The sequence below is a fragment of the Thermobia domestica genome, chromosome 14, assembly GCF_964235325.1.
Source record: "Thermobia domestica chromosome 14, izTheDome1.hap1.1, whole genome shotgun sequence".
In the NCBI taxonomy this organism is placed as follows: Eukaryota; Metazoa; Arthropoda; class Insecta; order Zygentoma; family Lepismatidae; genus Thermobia; species Thermobia domestica.
The window spans coordinates 64,397,220-64,421,301 of NC_137467.1; the positions used below are offsets into that span (position 1 = coordinate 64,397,220).

Consider the following 24,082-nt stretch of genomic DNA (forward strand, 5'->3'; position numbering starts at 1 on the left):
CGGTCATTTCCACTTCATTATCATAATTAACTCGATTTCTTAGTAGAATGTCAAGAGTGTCCCTATTGCTATTTACCGTTGGCTTTATAATTGCCAATTGGCGTAATACTTCCTTCTTGAACTCTGAAAAGTACGAGTAAAGCAAAAATGGATATAAGAAAAAGTGGCCAAGTATCGTAACATAACTTGAAGAAACACATGTATAAAACTAAACACAAATAAAGCAACTGCTAAGTGTCTTAACAGAAAGTCGTGTAGTTTCTTTAGACGTCCACTAAACGTCGTGTGCTGGATGGGTTAGATTAGGCTCAGTTTAATTCAGTTACAGTTCTGGCTGTAGAACAAGAATATCATGGTCACAGTTGTTTGATTTAAATCGCAATTTAAATTGCATGTTTTTTTTTAATGATTTCGTCAAGCATATGTCGCTTAAACAACAAATCAGGGAGCGAAATCCTACGGAAGGGGGAATTTCCCCACTAAATAGTTTTTGAAGAAAATCTCCCCACTAAAAGCGTGCTAGGAGGTGGAGAATAAAGTTAAGTAATGTCAGAAGATTGCAAAATAATTACAGTAATTAATATGTAATTAACGTGCATTTCTTATCTAATTAATAGTTGAACTAACGGTCAGCGGTATAAATCCCTAATATTGCATAGTTTAATACTTATGAATGCCAAAATGCGTGAACTTTCTATATCGGAACATTGCAGTGCAAAAGCGCGAAGAGCATCTTTTATTTTCCTTTCTTTCTTTCTTTTTTCAGTTCTACAGTCTCCCCTCCCCCATCCTCGACATCGATTTTATGATTCCGCACCATGCAACTAATAGGAACTAATGTTTTATCTTTTATTCTGTCATCATTTAAAAAAAAAACACCGAAACCCAGTACTTTATCATATAAGAAAAGAAGCATTATTTACATTTTATTCTGTTTTCTAAAAATATCAGGTAAAAGTGATTTAAATTTTAAAAAAGTCGATTTAACTGAAAACATCAACACAAATTATTTAAAAGATCGTGATTTGTCATTCCTGATCACGGTTGAAACACAAACTTTGAAGTGCTTTATCTACATTAATGAGATTTTGATGTTGGTCTCTTTCATATTAAGTTTATTATACATTAATCTTTCTTTCTGAATTAACAAATCCGTAAATTCTCCTACAAGTGGCAGCCATATTCTGAATCTACATTTACAAAGTACTTGTACAGTAACCCACATACATCTGAACCTTTGATCTTTATAATTCCATTAGTGGGGCCCAGGTACTTATGTGGGTATGAATGCTAAATTATACACTGATTCCAATGTTTCTATCACTCATATTTTTCTTAACTCGACTAACTTTGTTTCTCACTAAAAAAAAGGCGGAAAAAATTAGCAGTACAGTCACTCTGCTATTAATATAAAATTAGGGATTTACGATGTATGCTACAGAAAAAGAGGAAATAATGCATACTTGCTTTATTAATCTTCGAAAAATGAAATGAAATCTTTGAGTTTTACGTCCCACGGTTATGCCGGTTAGGCTAAAGGAGACGATGATTATGAGAAATGGTGGAATGAAGAAAGTAGGAGGAAACGGGAGAACCCCGAGAAAACCCACGCACATGGTCTTTGTCCACCACAAAATTCACTTGGCGGGAACAGAGTTTGAACCAGGGACCTCATGCAACAGAGGTGAACGCTCTACCACTGAGCCACCGCGACACTTTTTATAATATTGGGACTCCCTATTAAATATTTAATAGCGCAAACATTTAAACGTTAATTAAAATTTGCAAAACCTACCTAACAAACCATCATGAACATTAATACATGTATATAGATGTCCCATTATACAACACTAAAATTGAGCTCCCTCGTGGCTAAGCGGTTAGCGTACGCGCCTTTGGGTTCGATTCCCGGCGGGAGCTCATGTGGTTCGGATTCCACGTTAATCAGTAGGTCCACGTCTCATATAGTCTCGCTGCTGAACGGGACGTTAAACTCAAAATCAACTCAACACTAAAATTTAAAAAAAAATCAGCTATTGGCGACATTTAAATTTAAGAAGAGATTTCAAATCTCAGAAAAGAACAGCATCCAGCTTGCATATTCTTTGTGTCCTACTATTTAACCGATACCTATATATTCCCTCGTATTCAAATAACATGCATACATGTAAATATTACAGTAAGCATATATCGATACGAACCTACGTCACTACAATCTGAAGTTGCCTTCTTTGAGGATTCTGGTGTTGTTTGACTACTACAACTCTCAACTACAGTTGCTGTTGAAGCCGGAGTCTCTTTTAGCAACACGACTTGTGGTGGAACTGGAATATCCGCTATGTCTTCTATTCCCGGATTACAATCCGACTCCGAACTGTCTGAATAAAATGAGGTGCATCTTTCTTTTCGTTTCCGTGTTTTTCGTTGATCCACCTCTTCCTCTGTATTTAGGTCTGATGTTTCCTCAGCTCTCTTTAGGTTTCGTCGAGCTTTATCATAACTATCTGTTTAAAATAAATCCTTAAATTAATAACACTTTTTGCAGCTACCATGTGAAGAAATATTAATAAGTAGAAGTAAATAACTGAGCTTTATTTCACAGTGTAAAACTACAGGTAAACCCCTAAACTATGCAGAGCCAGAAGTAGTATATATACAACTTTATGTTCCAATAAGGTCAGAGATGGAACCTGTTCTTCGTGCTCTGACTTTACATGAAAAATTAGTATCTCGCTATTCCGTGCCATTATTAGAAATCAAACTAAACTTCTAATCATTACCATTATTAGAAGAATAGATCACTTTCCTCTGATAAGCATCTACTCAAACCGGAAGTTTCATAAATCATCCGTTTAGGGTTTTAAACATTAATCGCCATAAATAAAAAAAACAGTAATACAGGCCAAGAAGCGGTTTTCGAAATCCGATTCAGTGACTCAAGGAAAAGAAACACACTGATTCATATATTTTTACAAAAACCTAAAACCATAAAGCCATACTCTCTTAACTTCTAATTTTAGTAGTGGTATCCATACAGTATCAAAATCCTTTTATTTCCACTGAAACAGGAAGATGTAGAAACTAGTACTTATTGTGGTTTCAGTTTCGAAACCTCATAATTGTAACTGACAAAGAGTAAATGTTTTTCATATGAATTCAGAGCCCGAAGTATAGATTCAATCCCTCTATAGTGCTGAACGTCGTGTGTGTACTATTTTAGGTTTAATATTGAATCCGCATAGTTTGAAAGTCTTCCCTAGTTTCGCATCTTGAAACGAAACTTACTTGTTAATACCATTAGATCCCCATAAGATTAGCACGTGAACATATTATATAGACTAGTGAGAGGTTGGGTAAGCTTAATTCCTTGAACACACCATTGTGAACAGTTCTCGCCATGATAGTCACAAGTACTTTGATCCTGAATGCTATAACTCCTAACACCTAGTGTATTGTGACTTATCTTGGTAGCTGAACGTCATAAACGCTATTTACTTCTGGTAATGACTAGTGCTGTTGAATTTTTGTGACATTTGCGGTTTTCGGTTTTTGAGAAAACCGATTTTCTGAAAACCGAAAACCGCAAATGCGGTTTTCAAAACCGAAATCGCAAATGCGGCTTTCAAAACCGAAACCGCAAATGCGGTTTTCAAAACCGAAACCGCAAATGCGGTTTTCAAAACCGAAACCGCAAATGCGGTTTTCCAAACTGAAACCGCAAAAACTCTTTTCGAAAGCGAAAGCCGCCCGAGACCGTGTTTGCGGTTTTATAAGGATTGTCCTTTTCAAAGCAGAAACAATGTTTGCTGTTTTTAAATACACCTTTTAACAATTGTGAAAGCATCAATCGATCGAGACAAATGTATTGATGTATATGTGTGTTTTAACTTTTTTTATTTGCTCCAAGACTATTATGGTAATATGTGCAACACAGTGCGAAAGGGATAGTTCGATGGTTGTTACAAGTCACAGCTAAATTAGGGTGACAAATACTGACGTTCGATCCTTGGCTTTTTTTAGTTATTTCTTTGAAGACACTTTCAATGTACTTCTCGGCTGCAGGCAAGCAAACTGGACCCCACCTCATTTTCATATATGTTGTAAATTAGACCACCAGGAATACGAATCTGAAGGAATTTTGACATTTCGAATGTCAGAACTCGAGATATTCGAACATAAATTGACCATGGAAGCAAACTGGACCCCACCTGATTTTTATATATTTTGTAAAGTAGACCACAAGGAACACGTATCTGAAGGAATTTTGACATTCCGAATTTCGGAACTCGAGATATTCGAACATCAAGTAAAAACGGAAGCAAACTAGACCCCAACTGATTTTTATATATTTTGTAAACTAAACCACGAGAAACACGAATCTGAAGGAATTTTGACATTCCGAACTTCGGAACTCGAGATATTCGAACATAAAGTAACCAGGAAGCAAAAAGGACACTATTTGATTTTTATATATTTTGTAAACTGGACCAAAATTAGCAATTATCTGAACGAATTTTGACATTCCGATTTCCCGATCTCAAGATACTAGAACTTATACAGTAGTTTTATGTAATATGTATAAAAGTAACGAAGAAAGTTCTGTCGCTTTTTGACCTATCACTTAGAGCATCGATATGTCACCTAAGACGTACCTGGAAGATCAAAAATAGTACCCATCAGTATCAATGACCTTCTGTCAACGTTCGGGATGGGCATGGATTCCTTCGCGGTAGAACTTGGTTTGCCGTGAAGCGAAGAAGATATCAAGTGCATTTAGCACCTCTACTAAGGAGTTGAACTGGAGTCCTCTAAAGTGAGTGTCCAAGGAAAGGAACAGGTGATAACCGGACGGTATAAAGTCCGGACAGTATGGCGAATGCAATAATGTTTCCCATCCAAGGTGTAGGATGGTGTCCCGGATCATTCTAGCTATGTGGGGCATAGCGTTGTCCCGTAATGGGGAACCCCTTAGCGATTGAGAAGTGTTGGCTCCAGGGTTTTGAGTTTTTCTTGAACACGGCTCAGCTGCTGACAGTAGACAGTTGCATTGATGTTCTTCTCTGACCACCCGGTAGCAGTTCCCGATGCACGATGTCGTGAGCAGTCCACCAAACACACAGGAGGAATTTCTGCTGCATTACTGATTTCAGCTGTTTTGGAACCGGTTCATGGAATTTTAACCAATGAAGACGGCGCCGTGGAGCTTCGTACAGGACCCAGTTCTCATCACATGTCAACATCCTGTCCAGAAATGGCTCCTTCCTCAGACGAGACAGCAAAGAATCACAAGTGTCTGCACGCGTAGCCTTCTGGCCCGGAAACAAATCATCTGGGACACATAGACCCAACTTGTAGTGCTTCCCAAATTAATGGAGGTGCTGGCGAATGGTTTCTCGACTAACATTGAATGTTAGCACCAGTTCCTCACATGTCTGTTCGGTTCAATTGCTACCTGAAGATCCTCATTTTGTACATGTTGGTCTTCCGGCACGTGTGGTGCGTCTTTCGTGAGTGTTTCGTCACCGTTCTTAAACTTGCTAAACCACCCTTGCACTGTCTGCGTAATCACGACACCCTCACCAAAGGCCTGAGGTATCTTCCGCCCCGCTACAGTGGCGTTTGATCCAAGTTGGAACTCGTACAGCATACACGCCCCTATGACGCTCTGTGGAGGTTCCATATTCACTCCGTCCTTACATACATTTACGTTGTAACTGAACTGCCACAACCAGGTAGAATGTCGGATAAACCCACACTAACAACTGACCTTCGCCTTATCTCCATTCGCATTCAACTCACGGTATGAGGGTCAATTTTACACAGAACTCCACAAAAAGCGACAGAACTTTCTTGGTTACCTTTATATATCTCACAGGACATAATATATAGAGAATATTGTGTTTTTTTCATATAGCGTCTATATTAAACTTTAAGTTTTAATATCTCGAGTTCCTGAGGTCGGAATGTCAAAACGCCTTCAGATTCGTGTTCCTCGTGATCTAGTTTACAAAATATATAAAAATCAGGGGAGGTCCAATATGCTTCTCTGCATCCTACTTTTCAAACGAAACAGTTTTCCAGAGTATACATTTTGCTTCAAACTGAGTTCTGCCCTGGTTAAGAAACGTAAATTTGCTTCTATAAGAGTCTTTAAAGTTGCACTTGAAATTGTCGTTCGGCATTCTTGTAGCTTGTGAAAGCATTAATAATTCAAGTATGTTTGTTACAACATCTACAAACGAATATTCATTCGTATAGAACCTCCAATACATTACATAGAAAACACATGAACTATACAAAGAAAACCATTGTGCATTAGAGCAGATCTTTTATTCGCAAATGTTTCTGCACACGCGCACTGCTCAGACAGCTCAGAGCCTGAGCCTGAGCGCGAGTCCAAATTTAACTCAATCGCGATTGAGATTGTCAAAGGTGTAGTGGTTTACGTTGAATATACCATACCAACACTTTATCAACTAAGTCCTCTTAGATTTTTCTCCAATCCCAAAAAGTGGGTGGTTTTTCGTGATTAAGATATGTTTAAGCGGGGGACGAATATATAACCTGAAAATCGGGTAGTACCCGCTAAAATAGGGTAATAAGCCAACACTAAGCTCAATAGAAATAAGGTATATCCCTATTTAAAATCACTACACATGCAACTCATGAAATTCAATTTGAAATATCATCCACTTAGACTGACATCTTTTGTATTATTATTACTCTTTCCCCATATTTTTAAAAATAGTACTGCCACTCTTACTTTTGATAACAAAAAGGCACCACCTCCCTTTCTTAATATAAAGAAAGAAAAAAGAAAGAAAGAAAATCTCTATCGCAATACACAATTTTATTGTTGATTTGTTGCCACTCCGATAAATGTGAATGTTGTGGTTTTGCATGTGTCGCCTGGCTTCTTATCGCAAGTCCCAGACACCTGCAATAGTTTATACTAGACGGAAACACCGATCATATTGTATTCTGTATCTTTTTACTTCCCAATAACGATAGCGTGCCTCTTTGAGAAATTGCAACTTTTTTTTTATTCTGCCAATTGTAAAAGTATAGAATTTCCCTACACTTTAGGACATTTTAAGAAAAAATACCTTCTTTTCCTTCAACAAATTTTGATCATTTTTTCCCTACGCCGCCGAGGGAAATTTCCCTCCATTTGGCAACTGTGAGCCGGTGTAGGGAAATATTCTTTGCTGTTTTCTCGTCGTTACTTGATATTAGTGCTGTAGATTGTTTGTGACATTTGCGGTTTTCAAAACCGAAACCGCAAAAGCGGTTTTCAAAACCGAAACCGCAAATGCGGTTTTCGAAACCGAAACCGCAAAAGCAGTTTTCAAAATCGAAACCGCAAATGCTGTTTTCAAAACCGAAACCGCAAATGCGGTTTTCAAAACCGACATTTCGGTTTTATGAAATTTCACTTTTTTCAAAAACCGGTTTTCGGTTTTTTCAAAAACCGATTTCGACAGCACTAGTAATGACATTGTTAACCAAACTCAACAGTCAGTGTAAGGAGCTCACTCCAAGCATTTTTTAAAACCACCCAATTTCACCGTAAGTGCCCTTGTTCCTCATAATACTAATAGAGAACTACCCGCAGGTCTATGGCTAGCACGCGCACCTTTTGGTACACAGAGTTGTAGAGTTCGATTCCCCGTGAAAGCACCTGACAAAATTTGAACGATTACAGTGGTTCGGATTCTATCTTCACTGTAGGTCAAACGTTCCATACAGCTTCAACACTGAAACGCGAGCTAAACTTCCATAATCAAACCAAACATAACATAACATTTTGATAGTACTCGGCATGGCCCTGTTCTATTAAAATGGTTAAATTTAGGGCATTTATTCCGAAGTTGGTCGTCCGCTTGTTTTTTGACAGAAAGCGTACAGGTACGAAAATTTAAAGATCAATCTTTAGGATTACTCTAAAAGGGTATTACAGAGTAGTGTAGGGTAGAGTAGAATAAGGTATGTATAGACCAAAGTAAAGTAGGGTAGGGTCTGGTTAGTTTAGGGTTCAGGAAATTTGGACCCATTTTGCTTAACATTGACAGAGTGTAAGTTCTCGCTCTGCGTACGGATACCAACTGGATGGAGTGTCTCAACACCTGCAGCCATGTTCAGAATACAAATGCCCGTTATTTTCCCACAATCCCACTATGCGGTGACCTTCCACCGAATAGTTTCCTTCATTTGCCTAATAGTTTAATGATTATATACGCTTATATATAAAAAAATAAATATGTTTCGCTCTCGTTATACATACTGTCAAGCAGACCAACGAACAAATTATCAATCTCTTCCCGGTAATTTTCCGAAATCTTGATAGAAAGAACGACCAACTTTGGGACTTACTACCAAATTTAGAACCATAAATATGGTACAATAGCAGAGGCGGCTCATGAGGAAAGTCAAACACCATTAAAAGTAAACAGAAATTCCTGTACCCCCCTCCCATTTATCTAATAAAGACAGAAAACACCCTGTGGGGCTCTAACCCGCCTTCACTCGCTAACGCTCGCTCGGCAATAATATGTGAATTAAACATTAAATTTTGATACAGAAAGGAGCCAACCTGCTACTAACTTATATGGGGGGACCTGTGTTCTAGAACCTTCCCCAGGAATTCCTTACATTTCAAAAAGAAAGTAGAAAATCTCTCTTGATGTACTAATTATCGTACACAACAATTAGAAAATTACTTTACCGCAATGACTTCTCTCAACAGCCCCCTATCCTCAATATGTATTAAAATCACGTTTTACATGACTTTGCAGAAATCAAACAACGTTGAATGTACTGTATCTAAAAGTAATGTAACCAATTCTTAAAAATGCCATTCTACCTCAATTATATCTGAGTTTATATATATTCCCAAAGTATCTATCACTGAGCCATCACGGTCCCTATTTCAGAAAAACAGAAAGTGCTTTTGGGATACGCATAACATTGTAGAAGGAATGAGCGAGCTGTCTGCTATTTCCGAATATTATAACTGATTTAATGCTTTGAATATGAGGATACATTGAACAAATAAAGTATAAGGGCATATAGCACTTACCATACGATGCGAGGATCCGCATAGTGAAGCTATCCCATTCTTCACTTGGCGGTGTTTGGTGTTGAACGGCTCGCACAATCCTTTCAATGTTTTTCCATTTGGGCCACGCACATTTGTCGTGTGTTATCCATATCGTCGGTACGACTTCCACTTCATTGGTTTCAATAAATAAAACTACACTAAAGACGGATGTCATTTTATAATTACAATTTTGTGCCACAATTTGTAATATGACACAAAACACAAAGCAACACAGAAATATTAATGCACTACACTGAATGCTGCAGTCACTTTATAATAAAAATTTTGTGCCAGAATATTAACTATTTTAATATGGCACAAAACACAAAACTTCACAACGCCCTTGCAGTCACTGTTGCCACACTTGGTACAATTGTACCAAATTTAGCCCTTTCTGTTATTCTTCGGCCCGTTGGTACCACGCTGGCATTTTCAGTCCCTTTTGTGAAAAAGTTGGTACAATTCTACCTAACTCAGCACCATTTAACAAATACATGTCACATTTTCAAAAATGTCAGTAAGACTTTCCCTACATCTCTTTCTTTTGATGTCTTTCATGGAAGGTTCTAGGAGCCTGGACCGGTTTTACAGTTTTTACAAATGTCAGTTAACTTACCTTATATTCTCACAGTCTATTATCCTTCTTTGGTCAGGAAATAAGCGAGAATAAGGTGCAATAACACTGGTCGGCATGAAAATCCTCCCACGAGGGTGAAAGGGTGTACCGGATAGATTTCGAGACGCTGATTACGAATATCTCGTCAAGAAAGTTTCAGGACGGTTTTTTTTTTTTTTTTTTTTTTTTTTTTTTTTTTTTTTTTTGCGGGGTGCTGTTTCCATAATTGACAGAAAAATCGTATTTTTCGTATTTGTGTTTTCCGTGTTTGGAGTGCATAATTCTGAACTTTTATCTTAATCCAAGAACTGTTACTAGGCTATATCCCAGGAACATTCTTTTCTCTAGCTCACGACCCCCCGGAAACGTACATCCTCACCTTGGGTTGCAAAGATTTGTTGTCGTTCCACACTGCATACACTAAAACCTAGGCGTTATTGACGGAGAAAGGTTTCGTAATCAACTTGCGATCATTCTTCGGCTCCCTTTTGTCTAGACGACAGACAGATTGTTAAAAAGGCGCCAAGACATACACCACGTTGCCACGTGAAACAAATATTTCAGTTTCGAGTTGATCTTCGTGTTAGAAGTTGGTGTTACGCTGTGTCTGTGCATACCGTAGTTGAAAAATATTTCTGCGTGAAATATTGACGTTTGTGCTAAACGAACATGCCGAGAACTTGCAACAATTCGACATATTCATTCTGCTACATATGTGGGGAAGTGATTTTCAAGGGACAAAGTAGGCCATTGTCACCGTTCCTGAAGACAGCCTACCATCTGTACTTCGGGTGTAAAATCGGCGACTAGGATCGCGTTTGGGCTCCGAAACAAAGTTGTAACTCGTGTGCGGGTACTCTCACACGATGGTTGAAAGGTACACATAAATCGATGCCGTTCGCCGTACCTATGGTTTGGTGCGAGTCCCGTGATCATGTTTCAGACTGTTACTTCTGCCTGACTAATATAAAAGGTTTCTCAAAAAACATGAAACATAAAATACAGTATCCTAACTTGGATTCCGCGAGGAGACCTGTGAAACATGATATTTGCCTGTACCCGTACCACCAGACTGACACACACTGTGCAGTTTTTCATCCGATGAAGAACCTGCTGCTTGTGAGGATGTATCACAATCTTCGAGTACACAGTCAGATCCCAATTACGCTTCAGTGCCTGCCACTAATGAACCACATGTAATAAATCAGGAAGAGCTGAATGATCTGATAGAGACTTAAACCTTCCCAAGTCTAAGGCCCTGTTGCTTACACCACGACTTCAACAATGGAATCTACTTAACCAAGATGTGAATATATCAATGTATAGGAAAAGGGACGTGAGCCTAGTTCCTAATTTTACAAAGGATGATGATTTGGTGTATTGCATCCATTCCATCGCTTATGGGACAACTGAAGTTGAACTACAACACTGAAGATTGGAGGCTATTAGTAGATTCCTCTAGGATAAGTCTCAAGGCAGTGTAACTGCACAATGGCAATGAAAAGCCAGCCATCCCGATTGCTCATGCTGTACATATGAAAGAAACATACGAGAACATGCGAAACCTATTGCAGAAAATAAAGTACGAACAGTTCCAGTGGTCTGTATGCGCTGACCTTAAGGTTATTGCCATCCTCACCGGCTTACAAGGAGGTTACACAAAGCACTGCTGCTTCTTGTGTCATTGGGGTAGTCGAGCCAAAGATCAGTGCACCATCACAAAATGGCCGCGAAGGAAGCAACTGGTTCCAGGGGAGATGAACGTGGCTAATGAACGTCTTGTGGATCCGGAGAAAATATTCTTACCACCCCTTCATATCAAATTAGGGCTCATGAAAGTCTTCGTCAAGGCCCTGAACCGGGATGGTGAAGCATTTAATCATCTCAGAAAACAATTCCCAAGACTCAGCGAGGCCAAGGTGAAAGAAGGTGTTTTTACAGGACCTCAAATCAGAGACGTTTTTAAGGATACTACATTTTCTTCTAAGCTTAATGAAGTGGAAAGTGAGGCTTGGGAGACCTTTCGATAAGTGTGCAGTAACTTTCTAGGGAATCATAAGTCACTTGATTACAAAGACATTATAGGCAGGTTAATTACTTCATTTCGTAACATGGGATGTAATATGTCCCTAAAGTTACACTTCCTGCATTGCCACCTGAACTTCTTCCCCGAAATGTACAGCTTGGGGGAGGTCTCTGACGGAGCACGGGGAAAGGTTTCACCAGCAAATAGCTACCATGGAGAGGCGCTACAGTGGTAAATGGAGTGTGAATATGTTCGCAGACTTCTGTTAGAATGTGACACGCGAGACACTCTGTAGTAATTACAAGAGGAGTAGGAAAACCAAGTGACACGTAAGTGTTAAACTTTAACATTTTATGCAATTTTATCTGCATAATTTATATTGATATTTAAACTATAACGTGCAAATTATTATGGATAGAGAATAGAATCTTTGGGCGGATATTGAAATCCCCTCCTCCCTGAAAACTGTACGTCCTGGAGGAAAACGGTTTATGGATTCGAACTCAGGAGCTCGAAACCTATAGGAATCACCTATTTTCGTTCGTAGGAGCGAAAAAAGTTTCATTTTGCAGACCAGTGTAATTTATATTTTAATATTTTATTATAACGTACTGTTTACACACGAACTCGGAGATGATTGATTTGTTCCTAGTTTTATATTTTTCATATATGGCCATAATACTTTTTTGGTTTATTGGTCACTTTGAAATAGAGGAGCGTTTGGTTTCGTTACAATACGTGCCGAAGATGATAACTGTTTTCCCTTTTAATTTGCGGCTTCTGTTATACTTCCTATGTGCGAGAAAAGTTTCATCTACTTCCAAGGTTGTTCGGGTTCCTGCTATTTAGATGTTTTTAAAAAGTCATTTTAAAAAGAACACTTTCTTCATTTGCTCTGTTGGAAGAGGGGGGTGGGAGTGTTCTAGATCTTCACCTCTTTTAGTTTCGTGTTATAGGGTCAGGGACGGATCCAGGGGGGATCGCCCCCCAGAAGAGGAAATTTTCTTATTTTATATATATATATATAAATAAAACCCATCCCAAAGTTTGGAGCCCTTAAAAGTAGCAGTATAACCCTCCGCCCTCCAGAAGTCGATCCTGGATCCGCCCCTGTATAGGGTCACTGGTATAAAATAATGAATTCAGCCCTTTTTGTTTCAATTTGGTACTATTTTTCAGCCCACTCCAGAGATAGGACTGTGGCAACACTGCTTGCAGTTTAAGATTAAACTTTTTATATAAATCACGTTTTAGAAACCCAGTCAGCTCAAAAAGTAATGTAAATACTGCCAGTATAATTATATCACTAACTGATTGTTGAAATTAACCTTCGGCATTTTATGAGTGCTTCTGCGGAAATGTTTTAATTACAATTCTTCCAGTAGTATAATTCCCAACTGTAGAAGCACTACACAATGAAAAGTACAAAAAAACTCGCACCACACTCTTATTCGGCATAAGTATTTCACCTAAATAGGTTATATAATTTCTTCATTAAAACTTTCTACTTACGTTTCATTACAGTTGTTTCCTTACACATCATCATAACACTTGCACAAACAACTTGCAACTGTCATCGCATCACTGCTGCCAGCTCAAAATCAACACTGCCAATACTCTAACGTAAATAAATTACTAAATGATTATTGAAATTAGTTCGAATATTAAAGCAAAAGAAACGAAAAGATGAGGAAAAAAGATACCGTCAAGAATTCTAATTGACGTTCAGGATTAAAATTGGTTATCAAATCTTTTGCTTCACTTACCTTGCTGTGACTCAGTGATAGCCATACAAATATCGGCTCGAGGGCCAGATCCGGCCCCCAAACGAATATATTCCGCTCTTATGTTGGCAATACCTGCGGCTAGAATGTAGCATCGTTTTTGAATATTGACACGGAAATTTTCAACTCTTAAAAATAATATAACGCAAAGGTTTAAACTAGATGTGAATTTATAATATAAATGTAAAAATAGAGCCAAGTTTTCGTTATCACTTCGATCTTCTAGAAAAAGATTAGAAATCTAAAACGATGCTAATACTGAAATCTGGAAATTAGAGAATGATATCGACAGATTTAATGCTACTGAAGGCAAGTTGTTAAAGACCCAAAATTAATATTTCGATTTTCGAATTTCAATAGAACTTCGCATCCTTTCAGATCTCTTTTTCTCTTGGGGCCGCGGTGGTTTAGTGGTAGAGCGTTGACCTCTGGTGCTTGGGGTCCCGGGTTCGATCCCAGTCCCCGCCAAGTGAACTTTGTGGTGGACAAACACCGTGTGCGTGGGTTTTCTCGGGGTTCTCCCGTTTCCTCCCACTTTCTTCATTCCACAATTTCATTCATTACTCATCATCACCGTATCCTTTAGCCTAATCGGAATAACCGTGGGACGTAAAACTCAAAGATTTCATTTCATTTTTTTCTCTATTTCTTTTTTATTTTTTCCCTTTTGTTTGCCCCTATGAATTTTAAATATACGAGAACTTCATTTTTCACATTCGTATTTTTTGAAGGCGTGGCTGTGAAGATTCGCGAAGCCTGGAGGTCTACGCAAATGATAGAAACATTTTGCTTAATATGGTGGATCCATAAAAGTCCATATAAGTCCATGGCCATCTGTGGACAATTTTTAGACGTCCATTGGACAACGTGAGCTGTGTGGGTTCATATCTGATGTATCGGAAGATTTCAGTACGATTTGTGGAGGCGTTTTCCGAGCATACTCATTGTTTATTTATTTATTTATTTATTTATACAGCTTTATCGGTATTACCGGCATCTAAGGCCTTAAAGCCTTCACACACTAAAGGAAGCAGCCTATGACCTGTAACTTATATAGGTACCATCCCGGTATTTGCCTCGTGTCAATGAGTAAAAGCCAAGGAAAATCTCACTCATGATAACTGGTCTGAAAAACTTGTTACATTTTTCGACTGAGTGACACCCTCACCGGATGAAGACACACTTGAGAAAACACCAAACAACAGAAGTTCATCGACAATATTGGCAAACTTAAGTCGTGATGAATACAAGCTAAGCCCACTGTTCCCAAATGGGGGCAATTAATTCGTTTATCATTTTTGTGGATTATTTGTTATGGATTTATTTTGTCTTTTACTATAAGGACCTGGTCCATCTGCTACCACTGGAATTCTCAAAAGATATTAAATGAGACCAGAATCAATACTTTACAAAGAATTACGAAATTATGAAACAAAAAATAACTTGAACTTAAATGGGTAGGCAAATCCAGAGGGGAGTTAAAGGTGGCGGAAAAGGCACTTCCCTTTCCTTTTCCCTCGCTTCTAGAATAAAAGGCACCAATGCTGCAAAAGTCCAGGTCTCTTTACTAAAGTAACATCTCTAAATAGTAGTGTTACAACTCTTTTACCAGCACAGTAAAGTTTTTGTCAAAATCCTGACCAAAATTATTTTTCATGTATTTTAATGTGGAAACCATTGCTGTTTACTTTTGACTTACTTCATATTCGTAAATACGTTGAATAAAATGTATATTCACAAATACATGTATTATTTAAAAATAAGTACATAATACATGTTTACTATTATAGGATGAAACAACCACTTGAAGTGACTTCTCATTGTAACTTCTAAACTGATTGACAGAAAAAGCTGAAATTTTATAACAGGCAAATATCAAAAAGCAAAAGTAGTTGGACATACACCGCCATCCTACCAGACTAGCAGTGTTGCCACCCCAAGATAAAATCATATTTTCAAATGGCACTATCTTAGATTATTATATATTTCAAATATACATGTCAAGCGAGAGGTAATATCACACTATTATGATTCAGCGTTGCTATAGTACCATAAACATACATATTTTGGAGAACTCTACAATAGTAATTGCGCACCTGAGATGGACGGGGCAGTGCTTATTTGAAGTAACTTAGTTTTGGACACTATGACCATGATATCTCTTACTGATGTACAGTGTACGACGATTTGTGTACGTCCAGTGAAAATCCGAATTGGTCCGATCATTGACAAATATGCAAATATGTCCATGACGAAGGCACTATTAATATTCTCTAACTGATGTACAGTGTACAACCATTTGTGTAGTCCAGTGGACGTTCAAATTGGTTCAATTATTGACGAATGCGTAAGTAGGTCCATGATGGACGTACTATTGATATCCTCTTACGGATGTCCAATGTACGACCACTTGTGTACGTCCTGTAGACGTTCGAATTGGTCCGTTATTGACTAATGCGTAAGTAGGTCCATGACGGACGTACTATTGATATCCTTTTACGGATGTCCAATGTACGACCACTTGTGTACGTCCTGTGGAAGTTCAAATTGGTTAAATTATTAACGAATGCGTACGTAGGTCCATGACGGACGTACTATTGATATTCTCTTACGGATGTCCAATGTACAACCATTTGTGTACGTCCTGTGGAAGTTCGAATTGGTCCGTTATTGACTAATGCGTAAGTAGGTCCATGACGGACGTACTATTGATATCCTCTTACGGATGTCCAATGTACGACCACTTGTGTACGTCCTGTGGAAGTTCAAATTGGTTAAATTATTAACGAATGCGTACGTAGGTCCATGACGGACGTACTATTGATATCCTCTTACGGATGTCCAATGTACAACCACTTGTGTACGTCCTGTGGACGTTCGAATTGGTCCGTTTATTGGCAAATGTGTAAATAAGTCCAAAGTGCATGTACTATGGACATGTCTTTATGGACATCCATTAAACGTCCAAGAGTGGAGGTTCAGGAAACGTCCAGACCAGTACCTTAACTTACTAACTCCAAAGGAGATCCATGAGGGTTCTCCATTCTAGGTCCACTCTTGGACGTACATTTGATGTCCATAAAGACACGTCCATAGTAGTCCAATTTTGTACGTTAACAACCTACGTCCTCATACGTTCAAAAGTGGACGTGTTATGGACATACTAAAATAAAGGTGTTTATCATAAAATGTCCAAAAATATCCACAGACGTCCATGGACTTATGTGGACTTCTATGGATCATCCATATTGCGTCCACTGTTGGACCTATTTCGGCATTGGTATGTAAACGGACCAATGTGGACAAACTATGTACATCCTTTTCTGGACGTCCATTCTACGTCTAATGTAGACGTCCATTGCTCTTCCACATTTGTCCTATTACATAACAACGCCAACATAGGTCCATGACGACCCTAATATGGGTGATCCATAAAAGTCCACACACATCCATGGGCGTCTGTGGACGTATGTGGACATAATATGGATGATTCGTAAAGGTCCACATAAGTCCATGGACATCTATGGACAACTTTTGGACATGTGACCAATTCCATTTCAAATCGTCCAGGCAAACCACAATTGGTCCCCATCATAGTCTCAGATTTCATTTATTTTTTTTATATGGGATCTACATGCAATATTATTAGACCCATATTTTTTCTTTTTGCTGAAAAAAATTTTTCCTTCGATATACAGCCTTCCAAAATGGCCGCCCTCCTCTCGGATTGCTCGAAAAACTGAAAAACATGTCAAATTAAAAATTTTATTGTAGAGAAACGAGTGTACTTAGTAATGTAATCGCAATAGCAGGAAGAGTATAAATTTGTATGTTTCGTTGGAGGGCCAAAATTCGTCTATTGGTCCAATAGGAATCGCGCAATTCACTCGCAATGTTGCCAACTTTGATGAATTTTTTGCTAACTTCAAACCTTTTTTGTCCTGTCCTCACGAGCAATATCAACCATCTGCTTCAAGCATCGAAATCTACTCCATAAGGTCTCTTGAAAATGTAAAGGACTTACGTTTCTGATTATTACATCCCACGTTATAGCATGATGAAAAGCTGAAAATTGCATTAAGACGCCATGTTTGGACGCCATTTTCTCAAAAACCCCACCTTTTAAAAATCTGAATTTTTTACATGTATTGGAGAAGTACCTAAGTATTTAAAATCCGTTAACCGTTCATGCGGCTGCAGCCCCTAACATTCGCAATTAATTATTGAAATTTCGATTTTTGTACTTGAAATGTAAATATTTCCTATGGGCATTTAGGTCCTATACACAAGGCGATTTGAAAGGGAGTATCAAAATTTTGAGAGTAGAATCCTGACATCAAATCCAGTAGAAAAGTTCCTATAAACATGGGTCGAATTCAGTTTCGTTTTCGAGTTATAGGGTTTCCAACTCGGGATCCAAAATCGGTTCGGGACAATAGAAAATGAAATATATATTTAGCGTTAAATCAGAAACTGTGTGTTAAAGCTTTGATAAAGTTCAGAAAGTTGATTTGTATCAATATGATGATTTTTACGTGCGTTGCAATTCAGTTGGCAGTGTTGCCAACTTGCTAGAACTTTTATTTGTTTCCAAAAGACACTACGTAGATTTTATTTGATATTTGGTATTTATTAGTGATTGCCAACATCACATGAAGCATAATTTTCCCCACATTACCACAGTTTTCGAAAACTTACATGTATTTCATTAAAAGGTTTATCTCATGCGTTATTGATAGTTTGCAACATTACGTGTGAATTTCACTTGATGTATGCCATCATTAGTAAAACCAAAATGTCGAATAAAAACTACGTCTGTGTAAGTTGTAATAATAATAATAAAATAATAATAATAAACTAATAATAATAATAATAATAATAATAATAATAATAATAATAATAATAAAGATGAAGAAGAAAAATATTTTTTATTATCGCAAAACCTCTCGTAACTCCACGCATCAAGTTCGAACTTAATCAAGAAGTTCTGCTCCAACCACGAAACAGTTTATTACGAGATTCGGTGTCGTGAACATTGTCCTAGTGTTCTCTGGAACCATGAAAATTGTTTTCACTGGTAACATGACATTGTAATGCACTAGTTACAGTGTTTGTGTGAATAACAATGGGAAAGTCCTACACAGAGAAAAATCCGTTCTCCGTACAGCGGTATATTGTACAAATATACGGTATCCTCTTGCTTACTATAGAAATCAGTACGGAGTATACGTTATCCGTATGCTACATAGGCACTGCCCTTAGATGTTACATCATGCTGTTGCAGTATGTCTGACATCTAACAGTTTTCCGTATATCACATGTATATACTTATGTTACCTTCGCCAGCTATATGTTATATACGTCCATTTGTATCTGAGATCCTGACCGAATACATTGTTTCATACAGAAAGTACGTATAGATGGAACACTTATACAGAAAGTATTATAAAACATGCATTTTCAGTTATACGTCTGCTGTACGTTGTCCAAAAAATACAGGAATTACGCATGTAACCTATCTTTTTAAGTTACCACCTACAATTTTTTTCTCATTGTATTACAGTAAGGACCGTATTAAATGTGTTGATGATTCTAAAAGGCATAAGATAATTGTGTACAGAAAGAATTCTTAACAAACATTTTATCTTGCGGTAAAATATATGTATTGCGTACAGCGCGTCTGCCAAAACGTAGTATTAGGAGAGGATGATTATTCGTGTAAAGGGTGCTTTGAATATTTACCGTGAACAACGTGAATGTGTGTGATATATTGGTGGTCACGAAAGAAGATGTAAATATGAAATAATGCACCAGCAAGATAAAGAATTTGTTCCTCTGAATGTAGATTTGGAAACCATTAACCAGATAGTTAACATGCTAAACATGAATGTAAATGAAATCTTTAAGTTTTACGTCCCACGGTTATGCCGGTTAGGCTAAAGGAGACGGTGATAATGAGAGATGAGTGAAATGGTGGAATGAAGAAAGTGGGAGGAAACGGGAGAACCCCGAGAAAACCCACGAGCACGGTGTTTGTCCACCACAAAGTCCACACGGCGCGAGCTGGGATCAAACCAGGGACCCCAAGCACCGGAGGTGAACGCTCTACCACTGAGCCACCGCGCCCCCCGCTAAACATGAATGTGTCCCCATTAAAACGGCCGTTATCGGTGAAACCTAGACTACGGTGAAGGATTCACATCTCAAAATTGTTCATACTGCCTTTCAAATCGCCTTGTGTACAAGACACAAATAATCAACCTCCCCTAATAGTACGTTTGGGCTGACACGCTGTACGCAATCCATATATTTTACCGCAAGATAAATTTTTTGTCTAGAATTCTTTCTGTGCACAATCACCTTACGGCCTTTAGCATAATCAACACATTTAATAGGTCCTTACTGTAATAGGACTTCCCCATTATTATTCACACAAACACTTAACTAGTGCACTACAATGTCATGCTACCAGTGTAAACAATTTTTCATGGTTTCAGAGAACACTAGGACGATGTTTACGACACCGAATCACACAAACTATCAATAACACACGAGATAAAACCTTTTAATGAAATACATGTAAGTTTTCGAAAACTGTGGTGATGTGAGGGAAAATTGTGCTTCGTGTGATGTTGGCAATCACTAATGAATACCAAATATCAAATAAAATCCACGTAGTGTCTTTTGGAAACAAATAAAAGTTCTAGCAAGTTGGCAACACTGCCAACTGAATTGCAACGCACGTAAAAATCATCATATTGATACAAATCAACTTTCTGAACTTTATCAAAGCTTTAACACACAGTTTCTGATTTAACGCTAAATATATATTTCATTTTCTATTGTCCCGAACCGATTTTGGATCCCGAGTTGGAAACCCTGTAACTCGAAAACGAAACTGAATTCGACCCATGTTTATAGGAACTTTTCTACTGGATTTGATGTCAGGATTCTACTCTCAAAATTTTGATACTCCCTTTCAAATCGCCTTGTGTATAGGACCTAAATGCCCATAGGAAATATTTACATTTCAAGTACAAAAATCGAAATTTCAATAATTAATTGCGAATGTTAGGAGCTGCAGCCGCATGAACGGTTAACGGATTTTAAATACTTAGGTACTTCTCCAATACATGTAAAAAATTCAGATTTTTAAAAGGTGGGGTTTTTGAGAAAATGATGTCCAAACATGGCGTCTTAATGCAATTTTCAGCTTTTCATCATGCTACAACGTGGGATGTAATAATCAGAAACGTAAGTCCTTTACATTTTCAAGAGACCTTATGGAGTAGATTTCGATGCTTGAAGCAGATGGTTGATATTGCTCGTGAGGACAGGACAAAAAAGGTTTGAAGTTAGCAAAAATTTCATCAAAGTTGGCAACATTGCGAGTGAATTGCGCGATTCCTATTGGACCAATAGACGAATTTTGGCCCTCCAACGAAACATACAAATTTATACTCTTCCTGCTATTGCGATTACGTCACTAAGTACATTCGTTTCTCTACAATAAAATTTTTAATTTGACATGTTTTTCAGTTTTTCGAGCAATCTGAGAGGAGGGCGGCCATTTTGGAAGGCTGTATGTCGAAGAAAAAAATTTTTTCAGCAAAAAGAAAAAATATGGGTCTAATAATTTTGTATGTAGTTTCTTATTTTAAAAAATGAACTAAATCTGAGACAGTCGTGTGGACCACCCTGGACGATTTGAAATGGAATCACTCATGTATGGATATTTTTGGACGTCCGCTGGACGACGTGTGCTGTGTGGGAGTGTTCCCAACATAGTTGACGTCCTTGGACAAATGGACATACTAGTATTATTTCTCCTTGAATTAATGAGAGACCAAAAGTTCTTAGGTCTCAAACAAAACGAATTTGCAATGTTGAAGATGTAATTATTGTATTTTTTTTCTAAGTAGGGACTTGTCGTATGGACAACTTTGCGAGAAACTATTGTAAGTAAATTGGTTTGGATGTTGTCTCTAGAGTGGCCACGCGAGCTTCTTGTTTCTAAGACAAGACCAAATCTCAGCATCAAACCAAAAATGGAACTTGGATGACTTTTGTGGTTTTGGGGGAACAAAATCTTCGACAGTAGTTACAAAGGTATTAAGATAACTTTGGTATCAATGTGTTCCTTAAAGCTGAAGCTTTCAGCCGATATGTATTTCATGTATGTGAGGGGTCCAGGGCAGGGGGAAGGAAACTAACTGTTGTTTTGCATCGGGATTTTGGGGATGGCATTCCTTTCCGCTTGGGGATAAACTCATAAAAAATAGTATGTGAAGCAATAAAGCAGTCCATTATACGGTACCCCCGAGAGTGTGGCTTGGTGATGCCAGCTTGCATTCTTGGTGCTCATTATGTACAACACTGTAACGATGCACTTACTGACATGTGGTCATATAAAATTTTTGCTTGTTTACCCATAAGGAATCCACCCCTGAAATGTTGAGGTTCCTTTTTTGTTACACCCTGTATATCGGTACTCAAATTTTAATGTAAAGAATCAAAATATAAAAGAAAGTATAACGACCAAAATAGAGAATAATGACTGTCCAGTACCTTCTACTGTGTTTATTCACGAACTGACCGAAAAACTGGAATACTAGAAACATTTCTTGTGAAGGTGCATGTCCTAGCATGACAAAAGAAAAAATGTCGTTCTATACCGAATCATTCATTGCAGGAAACATCATAAAACTGAATGCACGGTTATTCGCAATATATTAATGTCTTGAACAAGGTTCCTATACTTAAAACTAACTTAACCTAAAAAAAAAAAACATGCACATAATAGACGTAGACACAGGCCTGTAGCCAGCCCAAAAATGTAGGGGGGACGCCTAAAGTTAGGGGAGACTACCCAACCATATTATAGTTTATCACCATATTATAGTTAATTTGCAAGCCTACCTCGTAATTCTAGGGGGCAGCCAAAATTTAGGGGTACCTGGCCCCCTAGACTCCCTGGATACGGACCTGTGTAGACAATCCACTTAAAATGAATATTTCTGAGGACAAAACTTTCATTGTTACTACTAACCACAACAAACCAGGATTCTTTTCTTTAAAAAAAAGGTGAAAATTTTAATCATATTTATAAAATTAAATCTTTCACAGAGAAGAAGAGGGTATGCTATACGAATACTATTTTCCTATGTCTTATCCATCCCACTAGAGTAAGTCACAATACAAAAATTTACTACCAATTTGTCATATTAATTTCAATGCCACAATGAAGAAATAAAGAAGACATATTTTAAAATTCTTACAAAAATGAGATAGCGATAATTTAGGCTATTCGTATTGAGAATTTTACTTCACAAATGTATTCAAAATGGTTTACTCCAAAGAACCGAGGTGTAAGCCTCACTATCCTTGATTTTTTTGTTTTAATTTACTATATTTAATCTTGTAGGTTTTAGGCCTAATTAATTATTGCCTTGCGCCGCTTAGTGTATTAACTTACGCTGTTTGCAATCATTGCCCATCCAGCAATAAAAACGTCCAAAACCAGGCCCGGACTGGCCCAAGTGGCTACGCGCCGATTGCCGCCCAGACAGGGAATAAATCAAATGGCCAAATGAAAATTTTAATAAAGAGAGGAAGTCAGAAGGAAGAGAAAAATGTGGAAAACGTGTGCGACAACAAAAGTCTTGTGAACAGTCACGGCGGCAATCTGCATACTTCAAAATCTTTGAGCTCTTAATTATAATTTTGTTGCGACACACGCCCCTTATAAAGTAAGGATGGGCAACCGAGCTTCAGAGCCATGTCGGTTCAAGCAAAAACAATAGTGAAATCCAACACGCTTCCTATCCCGGAGTATAAAAGGGAGCCCAAAATATACTGGCCTGATAATACAATTCTTTAAAGGTTAGTTTCTTGGGCCGGGAAAAGTAACAATTTGAAATATAACAGAAATAGATCTGAGATCACTTTTAAGATTTATAATATAATGCCGTCGAGTCGTTTCTCTATATCACGATCCTTTGGTTTCGCCATTGTTGAGTCACTCATGAACATTTGCTTTCATCCTTCAATAGTAGCCAATTTTATCAGCCAAGAATTCGAGCTGCGGTCAGTTATTCAAAGTCTGTTACTGTAAGGTAATGTATGTCCTATGTCCTTATGGTGTCGTGTAGAAAATTACCGTGGAAACGGAGGTTAGTACTATTGTAACTAGTAGATTATAAATTCGGACTTCTTGAATCTACAGGAGGGACGAGTGAAAAGTTATTCTTTGCATATAATAGAGATGTTTCTTTTAAATAAAACAGTGGCTGCTGTTGAATCCGGTTTCACGGTTGTCGTTGGGTATTTATGTACTAAAATTGATATTACAGTAAAAACTGGTTATATACATACATTTGGAATAAAATTACGTAAATCGAAATGAAAATTCATTACACCAGTTTCTAGTAGCAATATTAAAATTTACTATTGATAATTTCTTTTCCTGATCTTTTATCACGTCGCATAGTATATAATTCCATCACGACCACCTTGTAGGCCTATATGTGCACACGATTTACATAAGTACTCACAGT

General features: G+C 37.8%; 2 protein-coding genes across 5 annotated transcripts in view; one reads left to right on the forward strand and one right to left on the reverse strand.

Moving 5' to 3' along the window:
• LOC145669707 (uncharacterized) overlaps positions 1–24,082 on the forward strand; it is a 925,722-nt gene that overhangs the window by 743,332 nt on the left and 158,308 nt on the right. The window lies entirely within an intron of this gene.
• On the reverse strand, positions 85–9,423 carry LOC145670625 (uncharacterized). Its single transcript, XM_081739417.1, has 3 exons — positions 9,080–9,423; positions 2,206–2,504; positions 85–123 (listed from the first exon to the last, which is right to left on the reverse strand). Exons 1-3 carry the CDS (start codon positions 9,273–9,275, stop codon positions 85–87), a joined length of 534 nt encoding a protein of 177 aa, XP_081595543.1. The 5' UTR covers positions 9,276–9,423.